Raw genomic sequence first — 18496 nt, forward strand, 5'->3', positions numbered from 1 at the left:
CCTTGGTGGGACGGGGGGGGGGGGGGGCTAGTAAAAATATAAAGGTAAAGGAGCCCTGGACAGTCCAGTCAAAGGTGACTATGGGGTTGCGGCACTCATCTCGCGTTCAGGCCAAAGGAATCGGCGTTTGTCCCCAGACCGCTTTCCGGGTCATGTGGCCAGCAGGACTAAACGGCTTCTGGTGCACCGGAACACCTTGATGGAAGCCAGAGCGCACGGAAATGCCATTTACCTTCCCGCCACAGCGGTACCTATTTATCTACTTGCACTGGTGTGCTTTTGAACTGCTAGGTTGGCAGGAGCTGGGACCGAGCAACGGGAGCTCACCCCATCGCGGGGATTCAAACCACTGACCTTCTGATCGGCAAGCCCTAGGCTCTATGGTTTAACCCACAGCGCCACCCGTGTCCCTCCCTCTTAGGTGTAGGTAGTGTCATTTTGAGACCCTAAGCGGCAGCTCTTACAACTCAACAGCAATGGGAACTCAACCCATCGTGGGGATTTGAACCGCTTACCTTCCGATCAACAAGCCCAAGAGGCTCAGTGGTTTAGACCACAGCACCACCCGCGTTCCTATAGTGGCTAGTAGCCGAGGATGGCTAGCAGGCCCCAAGCAATTACGTTTCCTTATAGGAAGGGGGAAAATCTGAGTCTGATGGCACCATGATCAAGTAGCACAGCTCTCCAGGGCCTCAGACAAGGTTCTCTCCAAGCCCTACCTAGGGATTAAACCAGGGACCTTTTTCATGCAAAGCAGATTCTCTGCAACTGAGCCACAGGCTCCTGCCTAGGCAGTAACAAAGGATTGTATCCAACAATGTTCTGCTGACAGTAAGCTGGTTGAACTTAATGGACCTATGTTAGCCGTATCCATTAATTTCAATGGTTCTGCTCTGAGTAAAACACTGTTAGATGCAGTCATTTTAGCCAAGTTCTTACAACCACATTCTGTGCTGCTTTCAGCAAAAGTCACTCAGTAAGTAACTCTGGTCTCATAGATAAGTTTTACAATGCAGCAGATTAATAAAGAAAGTTAAGTTTAGTAAAAGGGAAAACCAAGGGGCTTGCTTCTCAAACGGTGCCTGTCAGCCTGGTCGAGAACTGTACCGCAAGTAGCTATTCCATCCGTAAACAAGCCTAGTCTCTTCCTGGGCGGGAGGAGTGCTGTGTTTTTTCAGTAACAGTTTAAAGAAGTGATGTTTTCTCCTTTTTATTGTTCCTAACCTTCCCTGCTGAGGATGAAGTTTTTACATTTGTTTTGAATTAATCATCGTGCAAGTAGCTCTCGGCTAAGTCCGAAACATCCCACTGTTTGCAACTAAAGAGAAATGAGGAGATAGTCGCCAGGGGGTCCTTTCTAGGTACACAACGACCTTTTGCCAACAGGGAAAAACATTAGGTCTCCCTGTACTTATTGTTCTGCTTACCTCACCCTGCCTTGACTTTTCAAAGTCGATCTGGGACACTGTAGGAACGGTCCATTAGCAACCAACAAGATTCCAACCTACAGCATCAGCCTGTGCCATCCCAAGCAATAATTGTCTCATGCTGCGTGGAGGCTCCCAAATAGCGGAAGAATCGTGAGAATGGTAGCAATGGGCCTGGACAGCTATAGCCAGTCATTATAGACAAGTTGTGAGCCGGATGGACCAATGGTCTGACCCAGGCTTCCTCAACCTCGGCCCTCCAGATGTTTTGGCCTACAACTCCCACAATCCCTAGCTAGCAGGACCAGTGGTCAGGGATGATGGGAATTGTAGTCTCAAAACATCTGGAGGGCTGAGGTTGAGGAAGCCTGGTCTGACCCAGTACGCTTCCTGTGCTCCTAACAACCCCCTTCCTCCTCTCTTCTTAACACCACCTTCCTCCTCTTCTTACACGCTTACTGTAGCCTAATTAATTGGTTCCTGGTTTGAGGCAAAATGGCATATTCTGGAGAAGGGCCATAGCTCAGTGGGAGGGCAGATGCTTTGCATGCAGAAAGGTCAGTCCTTGGCGCTTTTACCCAGTGGATCAGATAGCGGGAGATGTGATCGATCTCTGCCTGAAACCATGGAGAGTCAAAGTACAGTGGTACCTCTGGTTACGTACTTAATTCATTCCGGAGGTCCGTTCTTAACCTGAAACTGTTCTTAACCTGAAGCACCACTTTAGCTAATGGGGCCTCCTGCTGCTGCCATTCCACTGCCGCGTAATTTCTGTTCGCATCCTGAAGCAAAGTTTTTAACCCGAGGTACTATTTCTGGGTTAGTGGAGTCTGTAACCTGAAGGGTATGTAACCTGAAGCGTATGTAACCCAAGGTACCACTGTAGTCAGTGCTGGGCTAGATTGAATGGAGGAAAACAACAATACAGTTGAACCTCAGAAGTTGAACGGAATCCGTTCCGGAAGTCCATTCGACTTCCAAAAAGTTTAGAAACCAAAGCTCCTGTAGCCAATCGGAAGCCCCGTCAAACGTTTGGCTTCCAAAATTAGTTCACATACCGGAACACTCACTTCCGGGTTTGCGGCATTCGGGAGCCAAAACGTTCGAGAACTAAGCTGTTTGAAAACCAGGGTATGACTGTGTAAGGCAGCTTCCTGATTTTAGAGAAAGTGCACAGCTCACTCGCCTAGTGCATGCTTTGTATACAAAAGGTTCCATCTCTGGTATCTTGAGCTGGGCAGAAAAATATTCCTCTCTGAAACCCTGAAGAGCCACTGAGCTAGATGGATCAATGGTCTGGTTCAGTGGAAAGCAACTTCCTGTGTTCTCATTCTTTACATTTTCCCGCAAACAGGATTGCAAAACTGGGATTTGATCCTACTTTGTAGGGCAAGTGCAAACTATAGTTTGCTGTTTGTATGAGTTTTGCATACCAGGAAGGAACTAATTAAAGCAAATACGCAAGGGGTGGAGGTTGACTACAAGACTTAGATGAACGGCACAAGAGATGTTTTCATTTGTGTGTGTGTCCTTAATAAGTTCCACCTATGGCTTTCTCTAGATTAGGCACCATTTATAATTCCGTGTCCTTTTTTCCTTAAATGATAAAAAGTCGCATTTTTCACTTAGGTGTGATCAAAAATATACAGTCAAATCTGCACGTTACTTCTAGGATTTAGCATTGTGTTGATTTTGGACTGGTTTTGTGCAAATAGTCCAAGCTCATGCAGAGGGGCCAATCTTGGTGGGGACGTTTGCTCTGCAGCCGTCAAGCACGTATCTTAGCAGGAAGAAAGAGCCATATGTTTATAAGCAGCATGTCTTACGAGACAGATTATATATATAAAACTGTCGAGGACATGGGCTGAGGTCAGAAGTTCTGCACTTGCTGAGAGTCCAAATTCGAAAATAAGGAACTCTCCTCCTACCCCCTGCCTCTGTGGAAACACACAGCCGAATACCAGAAATCAGATTTTCTGGGGAAGCCTCACTAGATGGCTTTCCTTAGGCATACAGCTTGGCCTAGCAAGTGGGACCCACAAGCAGATGTTGCAGTGCAGAGTGTTTCTGTTCTGGATTCCAGCCACTCCTTCCCCCCACCAAAACCCCCTGCTTCTGCCTCCCCATGCCCAGTCAACCTTCCGTTGCCACTAGAATAGAGGAAGGTGCTTTCTAACAAATCAAGCCATTGGCCCATCCAGCTCAATATTGTCTGCACTGACCTGCAGTGGCTCTCCAGGGTTTCAGGCAAAGCCCTACCTGGAGCTTAAACATACAGAGCAGATGCTGTACCACTGAGCTATTATTGCCTTTCCATATGACGAACAATTGGATGGCCATAGAACATATTACATTGAGTCAGATCACTTGGTCCATCTGGCTCAGAGTTCCTTACACTGGCTGGCAGCATTCCTAGCCCTACCTGGACCTGGGACCTTCCCTGCATCCAAGACAGGTGCTCTGCCACTGACCAACTTACTTCCTACTGGGATGTCTGAGTTTTTCCCATTAAGGTGTTTCCCCCCCCCTAATTTTTGTTGTTCTTCTTCTGCAAACTACTTGGGGTTTCCCTGAACCTGCTGGTGCCTCCCTCTTGGGTGTAAAGGTAAAGGGACCCCTGACCATTAGGTCTAGTCGTGGCTGACTCTGGGGTTGCGGTGCTAATCTCGCTTTACTGGCCAAGGGAGCCAGCGTACAGCTTCCGGGTCATGTGGCCAGCATGACTAAGCCGCTTCTGGCGAACCAGAGCAGCACACAGAAACGCCGTTTACCTTCCCGCCGGAGCGGTACCTATTTATCTACTTGCACTTTGACATGCTTTCAAACTGCTAGGTTGGCAGGAGCAGCAACCGAGCAACGGGAGCTCATCCCGTCGCGGGGATTCGAACCGCCAACCTTCTGATTGGCAAGTTCTAGGCTCTGTGGTTTATCCCACAGCACCACCCGTATCCCTCCCTCTTAGGTGTAGGTAGTGTCATTTTGAGACCCTAAGCGGCAGCTCTCACAACCACTGAACATCAGTGTGAGAGATAGAGTGAATGGTGCTGCTTATAATAATAAGAATAATTTATTATTTATACCCCGCCCATCTGTCTGGGCCTCCCCAGCCACTCTGGGCGGCTTCCAAAAAAATAGTAAAGTACTGTAATACATCAAACATTAAAAGCTTCCCTAAATAGGGCTGCCTTCAGATGCTTCAGAAAGAGAATGTAAAATTGAGGGTCTGCAGTGTGTTCATTCCATCCACTTTTGTCCCCTAAAGCCATTTCGACAAACCTGCTATCATCACCCGAAACCCTTCTCTGTGTGTCTCTTCCAAGGGACAGTGGCAACAAGAGAGCAGGCCTTTTCAGTGGTGACCCCCACCTGCTTGTGGAATGCTTTCCCTAGGCAGGCACGCCTGGCAATATCTTTATTTATTTTTATGTGCTTGGCAAAGGCTTTACTCTTTACCCAGGCTTTTAGCTCTTAGTTTAAGGGGTGGCATTGTGGCTTTTTTGTGTGTGAGGTGGAATCTGTAATCCCTGAGGTATTTTATCTGTCTAGCTTTGTTTTTAGATTTTTATTGGATGTTCTGAACTGGTTCTTATGTAAGTTGTGTTGGGTCACTCTGTGAGAAAAACAACCAACAAATATTATTCTCATTATGTGAACTTGAGAACCTTATATGCTACAGAAGAGATTTTACCCAACTTAAATTTCATTTCATGCACCTTGGAGCAGTTTCTGAATCAAACACAAAACATTCCTTTGTTTTTTATACAGTCATTTGCGGGGGATTTCCTTTCTGCAGTAATGACGATATATATTACTACGCGTTCATGTCCAGTTTTAGGGAATCTAAAACAGAAGTTGTTTAGCAGTTTCTGGAGCTTTGGCATGTATGTGAGTCTAATGGACAAAAGTTGACATTGAGAAACAAAGAGGTCATGTTAAAAAATCATTGTATGCACTTATTAAGCTTTCCCCCTTATCTTTCCTCCAAGAAGTTCAAGGCGATGCAATGAATTCTCTCTTCCCATTTTATCTACACAACAACCCTGTGAGGTAGCTTAGCCTGAGAGAGAATGACTGACCCACACAGCTGCATGCTGTGTGGGGATTTGAGACTGGTCTCCCTAGGCTCTAACCTACTGCTCTTCAACCTTGGCTCCCCAGATGTCATTGGACCACAACTCCCATCATTCCTACCATTAACTAAACTAGCTGGTTATGATGGGAGTTGCAGTCCAACAACATCTGGGGACCCAGGGGTGAAGAACTGCAGCCCTGACACCTTGACCTCCACAGTGCTCTAGTGTCACCAGTTTTGCTTTGACAGCTGCTAAATCCTACCAGCTGCCCACCGACTCGTCTCCAAATATCTGAGATCAAGCTCTGAGGAACAATTTTTAATTGTTGTGCAATGTCTTCAGGTCAATTTGCGGCTCTATGTAACGTTGCAGTTGTTGTTTGCAGTGCGTTTTAGATTCCCGAGATTTGTTAATGGCCGAAGGCCAGGAAGACAAATAAGCTTGAACTGAACTGAACTAGATCCATCCCTGGTCAGCAACTAAGTCTTTAACTGCCTCTGACTCACTTCCAGGAGCCAGGCAAATGGCTGTTTTAGCATACACATTCTGGCGGTGAGGCCAGCCCTCACCTCACATGCTTCAGCTGCTGGCTCTGCAGTGCCCGTGCCACAACTCCTGCACAGAAACTCACATTTTGAGTGGCGTGGAGAATAGCTTGCGGCTTGTGAACAAAGCAACACAGGCTAATATCAGGTCCGATTATTTAAGCATAGCGGAAGCTGTCTTGTACCAAGTCAGACCATTGATCCATCTAGCTCAGTATTATTTACACTGACTGACAGCAGCTTTTAGACATGGTTCTGTCCCAGCCCTGCCTGGAGATGCCAGGGATTTAACCTGCTGGCAAAACACAAGTTCTACCACTCTGCTACGGCCCTTCAAGCTTTTTCTGTCTAGTCCAACCCTCTCTTTTCTGACTGATAGCAGCTTGCCAGAATCTCCTCCAGCAGAGAGCTGTCTTTCCCATCATTTCCTGTTTGCCTCATCCTTCTAAATTGGAGGTGTCAGGGATAATAATAATAATAATAATAATAATAATAATAATAATAATAATAATTTTTATTTATACCCCGCCCTCCCCAGCCAAGGCCGGGCTCAGGGCGGCTAACAAGCAATAATAAAAACAAGTTGAATGAATACAACTTAAAAACAATATTAAAATACAACATTAAAATGCAGCCTCATCACAGGAGGAGAAAGGAAAAAGAAAGAGGGGGAGGGAATCAAATTGACTCCAAGCCAAAGGCCAGGCGGAACAACTCTGTCTTATAGGCCCTGCAGAAAGAAATCAGATCCCGCAGGGCCCTGGTCTCATGAGGCAGAGCGTTCCACCAGGCGGAAGCCAGTGATGAAAAAGCCCTGGCTCTGGTTGAGGCTAATCTAACTTCCTTAGGGCCCGGGACCTCTAGGATGTTGCAATTTATGGATAGAATCCAGAACCCTATGCATATAAGGAACATGCTCACTCACCACACCACAAAGCAGCTGCTGTAGATGTTAGATTTTGTGTGCTATTTAAAGGTGCCAAATTGTATGTACTGTACGTTTTGTATTGTAATGATGCACCTGGAGAGGGAACTGTTTCTACTTCCCCGTTCAAGGTGCAAAATGAACAGAGGAAGCTTTTTCCAGGTCAGACATAGGGGTACATCTGTCTACACTAGGATTATCCATTTCGACTGGCAGTGACACCCCAGGGTCTTAGTTAGAGAGAGGTATTCTCCATCACTGGCTACCTGATCCAGCTTTAATGCTAAGGATTAAACCTGGAACCTGTTGCATTAGAAGCATGTGCTCTACCACCGAACTATAGCAGAGAAGTAGCAGACAGGGATAGTGCTACGTGGATAATTGAATGTGTGCTGCTACACTCCAAATCCCCATCTCCCACTCCCTGCCCCCACCACGCCCTGCAACACAAGGCCAGCAGCCTTTGTTCAGATCTTTATTCAGGCTAATAGCAGTGCAGGTTCAGTAGAAAGCACTAGGTCCAGGAGCCAAGAGTTCAGGGTGTGTGGGGAAGGCGAGATATGGCAATGGCAAAACCCAAACAGAAGTTACAAAGATGTCCCAACAACTGCCATGCACCTCCCGCCAAGCTTTTAAAGATGAGGCAGGGTGTGCTCACTCATGAGACTCTCGCCCTACAAGCCAGCTGTGTGTGCAGCTGCTTGCTCCTCCAGGATGGGTGTAGCTGCTCCCACCTACAAAGGCAGCCCTGGACTCACAGTAACAAGACCTCCCCTTCTACCTCCAAAGTCTCTTCTTCAGCTCCTCCCCTGGCTGGTCATAGTCCCTCCCTACACACACACAAAATTTTGATGGGATTTGCAGAGCTTCCTGGTGGGTTATTCTTAAAAGAATGTGGTTAAAAAATTGACCTGTCTGTAGCAGCCTTGCACATAAGGCTGCTAACGTAACTAGCCTGAAAAAGTGTGCATTGGCATAACTGTGACCTTGGGAGCAGCCCCGATAGTATAACTAGAGTGCAAGATTGTCTCATCAGTCCTGAAGCAAGTTGTTAATTTCCACATTGTTTGTACAGTGGTACCTTGGATTATATACGCTTCAGGTTACAGACTCCGCTAACCCAGAAATAGTACCTCGGATGCTTCAGGATGAGAACAGAAATTGTGCAGTGATGGCGCAGCAGCAGCAGGAGGCCCCATTAGCTAAAGTGGTGCTTCAGGTTAAGAACAGTTTCAGGTTAAGAATAGACCTCCGGAACGAATTAAGTACTTAACCCGAGGTACCACTGTAATGGTATTTTTGAAAGGGAGCCCTACCAACTTTTGGTTTCGGTTGTGTGCGTTTTGTAGTTGTTGTTGTTTTCCTACAAGAGACCATTTCCCCATTGCCGCGCAATGTGCATTTCCTGTGCGTTCCCATCCCATTATCCTGAAATGGCTTTTTCCGTGCTTGTTCTTGCAGCAGATAAAAAGATGATGCCTTCATCATCCACAGCCGGTAACCAGCAGATCTACTCTCAAGGGAGCCCCTTCCAGCCAGGACATTCTGGAAAGTCGTTCAGGTATTGTACAGAATGAATCACAAGAAAGGAAACGCAATTGTGTAAGAGTCATAGATGATGACAGCCCTTGATTCTTAACAGCACCATGGCTTAATTCTCCCTATAGGAAAGAATCTCCGTGGCCACATTCCAGAAATCACTTTGCCCTGGAATCATCCACTAATTGGATTTTTCGGGATCTGAAATTTTGTATGGGCCGCATCATGGTGTTTTTGCAAATGTAGTTGACTTGTGCTCACCTTCTGGGAATGTTGATACAATACAGTTAGTCGCAGTCTAGGTCTCTTGCCCTGATGTATATAGCTGATGATCATTTTTTGCCATTTCTTGAGGGTCCTTGCTGAAAGGTTGAGTTTGGAATAAAAATAAAAATTAAAAATTTGGGAAATGCCTTTTTAGAGAGTGACTAATAAACTTGGCTCAGGGCGCAAAAGTATAAATCTCACCTGGATACAGCAAAGAAAAGACAGGCAGTAGAATGCAGGGGGTGGGGGGTGGAATTAAGTCAATTAATTCGCAAAGTAGCGAAAAAGGGGACTGCAGAGAAGGAGGAGGAGCAAGATGGAAAAGGAAGCAAACCAAAAGAGGGGCATTTTAATAGTAACAACAGCCGGGGGGGGGGGTGAAATACAAGGTAAAGTCTGATGCAGCTTAATAGATTTATTAGTTAGATTAATTGGTTAAAAACTTTTTGCCTGATTAAAAAAGTGCCCTTTTTATTTAGAAAAATATTCATATATTGCAACATTCAGCAATATAAAAACATTAAAAGAAACACAGAATAATAATCAAAATGATTATATTTCTTTTGTGTGTGCGTGTGATATAATTTTTATACAACTAGTTTTAAAACAGTGGTTCCCAACCTTTTTTTGGCCATGCCCCACCTAAGCATCTCTAAAATCCTGATTGCCGCCCCCCCCCACGACATATTCTTATTATTCTTTTCACATGGAGGAAGCCTAAAAGGCCACTAACTTGGTCTAACTCATTCTCGAATTGCCCCTCTTAAAAATCAAATTGCCCCCCTCTGGGGCGTGTGTCCCATGGTGGGAACCGTGGTTTTGAAAACTGCAGAAGGCAGACACCGTCTTAGAAGAGGCAACCCCCTTCTCTCTCTCATTCGGATAAAATGCCTCTTCCAAAAAAGGAACGCCTGTTCTTATACACAGATGTGCATCGTCTAAATGCACATTAAACAGCTGTAACCCATGCAGCTATTCAAGTAGGATTTCATTGAATTGTGTAGTGACCCTAAATTTCAGAGCCGAAAAAGGTAACGCAGGCTGAACAATGAACAAGAAAGGAGAGAGGGCGAGAGAGCACACCATTCACCAGTTAGGTGCCCAGGAGAGGGAATTAGAAAGTAAATGCCAGCTATGTTTTTGTAGAAACGAGTGTGGTGTGGTTTGTTTTGAGCATATAATTGATAGTGTTGTTCTTGGGAAGGAAACGCTTTTCTTGGAAAGAAAAAACCTTCCTTGATGTTTATTGCCTGAATGAAAAAGCAACCAGTAAGTAGCCCTGGAGGATATTGCCAATATTAAAATATGCTTTAATTAAATCCGATATGTGAAGCCAGGACTACATTACAGTGCAACTAATTTCCCATGGCTGTTCTGAGGTTTGGGATTCCTGAACTGTTTTCTTTGAAGGTTGTGTGTAGATTTCTATGCTATTCTGTTGGGTGTCTCCTGCAACATAAAAGTGAGGCCGGTATAGTTAAGAAGTATTTATTTGCTTTTGAATGTTACATAATCATGAAAACAGACACAGCACAGAAGATCTCTGATCTCCTTTTTCTGTAGTGTTAGTAATCTGTACAGGGCAAATTTATTACAGTACATAATTTATTACATAACATAACTGTGCACTAGTATATTTTGAACGAGATTCAATTCTCCATTCAGGGAAATTCCAGAAAGGTACATCATGTCATAGAAGTCATAACAAGACAGAGATCATGCAGTACAAAGTAGTTATGTATTTTATTTTTTCCAGGTTCTTTGATCTTAAAAACTCAAAGTCTGTACTGGTGAGGCTTCCTAAGTCCTCAATCCTACACACATCTACTTAGGAGTAAGTCCCATTGAACTGAGCAGGGCTTACTTCTGAGTTTGCTTGGATATTAATACTCTACAACCCCTCAACTTGGGATAGCTCAGTTGGTACAGCATGAAACTCTTTATCTTAGGGTTGTGGGTTTGAGCCCCACTTTGGGCAAAAGATTCCTGCGTTGCAGGGGGTGGACTAGAGGATCCACGTGGCCCCTTCCAACTCTGTGATTCCACCGTCTTAAGGCTGTATGCTTTTGAATACCGGTTTCTGGAAACCACAGAAGGGGAGAAAGTGCTCTCGTGCTCAGGTCCTGCTTTCCAGCAGACATCTGGTTGGCCACTGTGAGAACTGTGGTCTGGGTCTTCTCACTGTTTTGTTGCAGTGATCTGATTCACATGGCATGTGGACTTGGTCCAGAGAAACATGCTGGGTGAGTCTTGCCTGCCTCCCATGACCCTTAAAATGTTACACATGGGCCCTGGGGCCATGACTTTGCCGCATCATCTGACTGCCCACCAGTGAGGATCCATATCTCAGCAACAGACCACATGTTTAGTTTTCAGGCAGGAGCCACTCCCAGCCCCACCTAGAGGTGCCAGGGATTGGAGCCATATGAAGTGTGTCGGGATCTCCGCTCGGCCAAGCTGATAAAGCTCATCTTCTTCCGAGTCCTTCAGAATTGCCCTCCCGACGAATAATTAACGACCTGAGCCTTTGATGAGGCTTCCAGGCACGTTCCCCCATTCAGCAGAGCTTCCAAAGCAGCACACGGAAGTGATGAGATTTATGGCTACATCGCTATGCTTTATTTCTTACTACGCAGACAGCAAAGAAATATACATCCTCTCTCTATGAAAGCAGAGAGCAACTGAACAAAGGAACAAAGGAACAGAGAAACCAGTACGTCACATCCGTCTCCCTTCTCCCGTGAGACTTCCAATAGCCTGGGCTGCCTCTGGAATGTAAACAGAGCCTTGTGACTCTAAGCAGCTGCACAGTGGCAAACAGAAACTAAGAAAGTGTGCGCTCTACCACTGGGCTATGGCCCCTCTAGAAAGGTTTTAAGTACGACTGAGAGAATGCCTGCAAAGCATTCTTTTCTTTTGTAGGAAAAGTATACTTTTGGGGCATTCTGCAATTATGAATAGCATCCTTTTTGAAACCAATGCAGGAGGAGGCAATATCACCCATAGCAAATACATTAATTGCATACAGCCTTCGGTTATATCTGGACTGATCCATGTAAAATGAAGGAATGGAGGTTGCACGGCTCTGCTTAAGAAGACTGTTGCTGATTGTGTGTGCTCATGTAGGCTGAGGAGGATCTCTTGGAGTTTAAAAACAGCTGCAAAAGGCTGGGGGGAGAGTTGTTTTCATCTTCTCCTTTATGCTGCCAAGATTTGAGTCCCTCGGTTGGTACTTTCTGGCTCTGTTACTGGAGCAATTCCCCAGAATTGCTGCCAGGGTACATCTGTGTGTGCCATGAGCGCAGTGCTAGCATACCATGAGAAATAAATTAAATAATTAAGAGTGTTTTGCAAGCCCAAAATATGTGCCTGTTGCATTTTTGTGTGTTTCACTGCTCCTGGCCATGCCTCCCTTTAACCAACCTCTGGGGGGGGGGAATTCTGCTGCAATTCTCCATCAAATATGACTAGAATGTTCAGAAACGTTGCTGGATTGGTTCATCCTCAGATGAACTTGCCTGTCGCATCTCTGCACGAGTAATTGTTCCTAGTTTAATATTTCCTTCCGGTAGGCACATCCAGGTTAGTGACTTCTGCAGAAAGAATGGGCAGTGGGCATCTCTGAAGGCAGGTATTCCTTCCTCTTGCACACTCTGAAAGTATCTGTGTGCATATAAGCTACAGTGGTACCTCTACTTGCTTTCACCTCTGGTTACGTATTCTTCGGGATACATACGTGACAAACCCAGAAGTATTTTTACGGGTTTCGCCATGCACAGAAGCATTAAACCACGCCATGCACAGAAGCAGCACCTCCAGTTGCGAATTCCTCGGGATTTGACCGGAGCTCCAGAACGCATCCTCTTCGCAACCGGAGGTACCACTGTACTTATATTCTTGTTAATTCCTTATCAGGGTCCCTCTTCAGCTTTCTATATATCTTCATTGTAGGTTGATATAGAATATCAGGCAATAAAAAAAAATCCCTGTATACTTTAAAAATATTGCCATGAGTCCTAGGAAGAAGTTTACTTATGATCAAAGGGTTATTCTGGGATGTTCAATGCAGCAAAAGTAATAGTCTGCATTTTTTGCATTTGAGTTGTAGTCCATGTATCCCAAAACGTGATTTGTTTAACTGGTTTACTGGTTGATTGGGAGGTTTGCAAACTGTAATTACAGGTGTTCTTGTAAACAGTAGTTTGTGTTCAACAACGTTTTCCTCAGAGCTGTGAAATTAATGAACCTAAGGTAGTCGTTGATTTTGTTAGGTCTATTCCATGAGTAACATTGGATGCAACCCGTGAGCATCCTTATAACGTCAAATTCATTCCTGTTCTCTCCCTTTGAAGCTCGTCTGTGGTCCACGTGCCCGGCGTCAACGACATCCAGTCATCATCATCAGCTGGTCAGAACCTGTCCCAGATCTCACGCCAGCTAAATCAGAGTCAAGTTGCCTGGACGGGAAGTCGCCCTCCATTTCCAGGACAGGTAGGAGGGTTATAGAAAAGTATAGAAAAGATTTCACTTCCTGGGCCCAAAGAGAGAAGGCAGTAGAGACAGGAGTCTCACTCTGAGAGGGGGCCTTCCTGAATACATATTGCCTAAAGACTCTCGCAGAGCCTGGAGCCAGCACTGGCTAACCTAGGAGAGGAGAAGGGAATCTCAGGCGCAGAGACCAGAGGCAGTCCTCAAGGTCTCTCAATCTGGTCCCTGAAACAAACCCCAAGCCCCTTCTCTCACTGGCCCTGTTTGTACGGAATGCTTTAGCCTGGTTGGATATGTTAATTACTGATTTATTGTGGCTTTGATCAATTGCGGAGTAACCTCACTTGTAGTTAACTGCAATTGTTAAAATATTGTTCATGCAGGAATTGGCAAGTGAATAGCTGATGGTTAAGGATAGGTAAGTTTAACGGAATGTGTATTAGAAGCAACTAGGAAACTAAATCAGCAACAAGAGGAAACTTTGGATGCATCAAGAACAGAATGTAGGAAACCATTGTTTGCACACACACAAAGTATTAAATTTATTTTAATTTGTGGCTGATTAGGTAAAATTTAAGGACACGGATGGCGCTGTGGTCTAAACTACAGAGCCTAGGGCTTGCCAATTGGAAGGTTGGCAGTTCAAATCCCTGCGACGGGGTGAGCTCCCGTTGTTCGGTCCCAGCTCCTGCCCACCTAGCAGTTCAAAAGCACATCAAGTGCAAGTAGATAAATAGGTACTGCTCTGGCAGGAAGGTAAATGGCGTTTCTGTGCGCTGCTCTGGTTCGCCAGAAGCGGCTTAGTCATGCTGGCCACATGACCCAGAAGCTGTCTGCGGACAAACGCCGGCTCCCTCGGCCTATAGAGCGAGATGAGCGTGCAACCCCAGAGTGGTCCGTGACGAGACCTAACAGTCGGGGTACCTTTAGCTTTTTAGGTAAAATTTGGAAAAGCAATAAAAGCAGTTTGGCAAACATTAAAAAAAAGCCTGGCTGAATGTGTCCTTGAATTCTGATAATGCCTCTCCCTTCCCTGGATGGAAGATGGAGTGTGTTTGTGTGTGTGCTGTACAAAGGTAACATTTACATTCATTGCTGCACCCACTTTTGCCTCTGGTCTGGCTGGCCACTGGCATGTGCCCCCCCAATTCCCACCCAGAAGGGAATTGTGGCCTTCGGACAGAGAGGGATTCCCCACCATTAGCCTGGGAAGAGTTTGTAGCACATAGCTATGCTTTGGGTTTCTTGAACTTAAACAGCTCAGAACCCATGTTGCTGGAGCACAGCAACCCACCTAACTAGCTCTGCAAAGATGCTTGTTTTGCAAATAGATGTGCCGAGATGGAAGTCTGTTGCGCCACTTTGTTCTTGGGTCAAATGCCGCGGGAAGGATGATAACGCCTTGATGTTGTTGTCTTTCACTCTCCCATTCAGCAAATTCCTTCGCAGTCTGGCAAGGCTCAGTCTTCTCCCTTTGCAATTGGAACCAGTCACACTTACTCTGCTGACCCAGCGTCGTACAGCCCCCTGTCCAGTCCTGCTACCTCCTCTCCGAGCGGGAATGCCTATTCCAGCCTAGCTAACAGGACAGCAGGGTTTGGTAGGTATCGAGCCTGGCTGCCTCGCCTAAAACAAAAGCGCCACAAGGTACAACGAGGTCTCTTCGACTTACTACGAACATATCTCTTGTGAATCAGGCCCATGTCCATAGCCCAACCTAGTCCAGCATCCTGTTCTCACAGTGGCCAACCAGATGTTCCAATGGGAAGCCCACAAGCAAGACTTGAGTGCAACAATGATGTGCAGCTGTCACGATTCATGTGATCTGGGGGCCCAGCAAGCAGAATGGCCAGTTAAAGAGGCTAGACAGTATCTGCACTTTCAGAGCACATTTCTACCACTGTAACAGTCATGGTTTCCCTTTCCCCTCCACAAAGGAATCCTGGAAACCATAGTTTACCCCCTCGCAGAGCTACAATTCCCAGAACTCTTAAAAACCACAGTTCCCAGAATTCTTTGGGGGGAGGTTGTGTGCTTTATATGTATGGTGTGGGCATGTAACTAAACTGGGCATTGACTAAACTGGTGAGCCAGGGTGCACAACCAGAAAGCAGCTTGGTTAATAATAATAATAATAATAATAATAATAATAATAATAATAATAATTTATTATTGATACCCCACCCATCTGGCTGGATTTCCCCAGCCACGCTAGCTGGCTTCCAACAGAATATTTAAAACACAATAAAACATCAAACATTAAAAATTTCCCTACACGGGACTGCCTTCAGATGTCTTCTAAAAGTAAGATAGTCATACCTCGGGTTACAGACGCTTCAGGTTGTGTTTTTTCAGGTTACAGAAGCGCCAAAACCCGGAAGTACTGGAACGGGTTACTTCCGGGTTTCGGTGGTCACGCATGCGCAGAAGCGCTAAATCGCGCTATGTGCAGAAGCGCCGAATCGCAACCCACGCATGCGCAGATGTGGCGCTGCGGGTTGCAAACATGCCTCCCGCATGGATCACGCTCGCAACCTGAGCGTCCACTGTAGTTGTTTATTTCCTTAACATCTGATGGGAGGACGTTCTATAGGGCGGGCACCACTACCGAGAAGGCCCTCTGCCTGGTTCCCTGTAACCTCACTTCTCGCAGGGAAGGAATATATATTGAAGGAATAATTGCTGAAGGACCAGGGTTCAGATCCAGCACTCAGCCGTGAAGCTCTTACTGGGTGACCTGCAGCCAGGCATTCTCTCCCAGCCTAACCTACCTCATGGGGTTGTTGTGAGGATAAAATGAGAAGGGGGAGAACCATATATATTGCCTTGAGCTCCTTGGAAGAAAGGTGGGGTATAAATGCAGAGAAATGAGTAGGAGATACGACTGCAAGCCTAAAAGATATAGTCAAATCCATTCTTCTCTCTCTCTCTCTCTGTGTGTGTGTGTGTGTAGAGGCAGTTGTCTAAAGCAGGGGCAGCAGCCAACATGGTGCCCTCCATATGTTGCTGCACCCTAGCTCCCATCAGTCCCAGCCAGCAGAGCAAAGGGATGATGAGCATTGTGGTGCGACAACATATACAAGAGAGAGATGCTGACTACCCCAGTCTATAGGAGATATATGGCGCTCTTTGGTCATCACAAAGTCCATCCACCTTGAGCCCTGAAACCTGGCCGTCTTTTTTTGTTGAGTTTGTTTGCACTTGGAGAAAATGCTGTTGTGTTGAGTGGGGAGAGCTTGAATTTATATTTTCTCGCTCAGCAAACTGAAGAGCATATCTCAAGCCCGGAGTTTGTAGCAGATAATTCAGGACAGGCTATGAATCAATTTCTGCGGTTTGAAGGCAAGTGCCAGGAACAAAAGGTGAAGAGAGATCACTTAGATACCAAAGCCTCCCCTAAGCATGGGGGTTATTATTACTGTTTTGTTTTTGTTTTTTAAGTCACACTCAGAGAAGCTCAAAACTCGACCAAAATATTCCCATTGAGGAAGGGTCTTTTGCTTTGACCTTACCAGACTTCGTTCAAGTTTCCTAATTCAGTTACAGTGGTACCTCTGGTTACATACTTAATTAGTTCCAGAGGTCTGTTCTTAACCTGAAACTGTTCTTAACCTGAAGCACCACTTTAGCTAATGGGGCCTCCTGCTGCCGCCGCGTCGCCAGAGCACGATTTCTGTTCTCATCCTGAAGCAAAGTTCTTAACCCGAGGTACTATTTCTGTGTTAGCGGAGTCTGTAACCTGAAGCGGCTTTTCTAACCCAAGGTACCACTGTATTATGAATTGGGTCCTTTTACATAATAGATGGCCATAATACTCTCTTTAACTTACCATCCATGAGCTCAAGAAACATAGGGAGACTTTCTCACTGGGTGCCTCTCAGCTTTGAAATTCTCTTCCTTTTTACAGGAGATTCACCAGAGTCTCTGCACCTTCCAGAATCTGTGGAGGTTGTTCTCCTTCAAAGTGGCTGTTCTGTCCAGGGATGGGGTCAGGTTGGGCCAGATGAGATTGATTTAACCAATGCAAATGGTAGGGGTGGGTTATGCAAGGTTTTGAGATTAGGCAGGCAAATTGCATTCCCCATGGGATTCCACAGCGTTCTAAGCTAGGTCATTTAAGACTGTACCTAATGGTCTTGGTGGGGGGTGCTCTTCAGAAGATAATGCATATGATTACTTCACATTTTCAAATGTGTCAAGTGGGGAGGGGGCTTCCTGCTCATTCCATTAAGTGAGGCCCTTGACTTCTGCCCTAAAGTCCTGCCCTCCCCACACACTACTGCTGGGATTCAGGATGCAGCTGTTCTGCATGTGCTCTGTTTATTCAGGGCATTGCTATTACGATTAAGAAAAAGGAGTAATTTTAACTCTTGCACAAAAGTGCAGATACGGAACCAGTTTGTGGCTATGGCATTTGGCTTTAAAAAAAATATATAGAAAAAATTACACATTTGACCCATTCCTTGATTTCAGACTAGTGGGATTAGGCGATGAATGTTATTTATATGTTTATGTAATTGTTGTAACTTTTTACAGTGGTACTTCGGGTTACAGACGCTTCAGGTTACAGACGCTTCAGGTTACAGACTCTGCTAACCCAAAAATAGTACCTCAGGTTAAGAACTTTGCTTCAGGATTAGAACAGAAATCGTGCAGTGGCAGCAGGAGGCCCCATTAGCTAAAGTGGTGTCTCAGGTTAAGAACAGTTTCAGGATAAGAACGGACCTCCAGAACTAATTAAGTTCTTAACCTGAGGTCCCACTGTATATACATAGCATATGCTTCCTACTTTATCAAGATGCTTAAGGCAGCTTTCAAATTTAACCAGCAGAAACCAGTGAAATACAGTCTTTAAGCATATTTTAGAACCCATATCATTGGTTGATACAGTAATACAGAGCAAAGCTCCTAACAATCTGTAATGCCTGCATAACTTACTTTTTTAAAATCTGGTTTCACATCCCTGCTTAAATGATTGCAGTGTTGGGCTTCGCTACACCTCTTTTGGAAGGGGGTTCTAGGGCTGGGGAGCCACCACAGGAAAGGCCCTGTCTTTTTCAGTTTCCATCTGGACAGGTGCCACATCCGCACTATACATTTAAAGCAGTATCATACCAATTTAAACAGTCACAGCAAATCCTAGGAAGTGTAGTTTGTAAAGGCTGCTGAAAGATGTTTGGAGACACCTATACTCTTCTCACAGAGCTACAATTCCTAGAGTGGTTTTAACAG

At 45.5% G+C, this 18496-nt stretch overlaps 1 protein-coding gene across 5 annotated transcripts in view; it reads left to right on the top strand.

Moving 5' to 3' along the window:
* The window catches only part of ARNT2 (aryl hydrocarbon receptor nuclear translocator 2), a 146814-nt gene that overhangs the window by 121218 nt on the left and 7100 nt on the right, over positions 1-18496 (top strand). For all 5 annotated transcript variants that reach the window (XR_014519135.1, XM_083475337.1, XM_083475338.1 and 2 more), the window contains exons 15-17: positions 8432-8531; positions 13129-13267; positions 14699-14864. Coding sequence is in view for 4 of the 5 variants with exons in the window: in XM_083475337.1 (XP_083331463.1) it covers positions 8432-8531; positions 13129-13267; positions 14699-14864 (405 nt within the window). In the remaining variant the exon portion in view is untranslated. The remainder of the gene's footprint in view (positions 1-8431; positions 8532-13128; positions 13268-14698; positions 14865-18496) is intronic.

The sequence above is a fragment of the Podarcis liolepis genome (assembly GCF_965112155.1).
Source record: "Podarcis liolepis genome assembly, chromosome: 14".
NCBI lineage: Eukaryota > Metazoa > Chordata > Lepidosauria > Squamata > Lacertidae > Podarcis > Podarcis liolepis.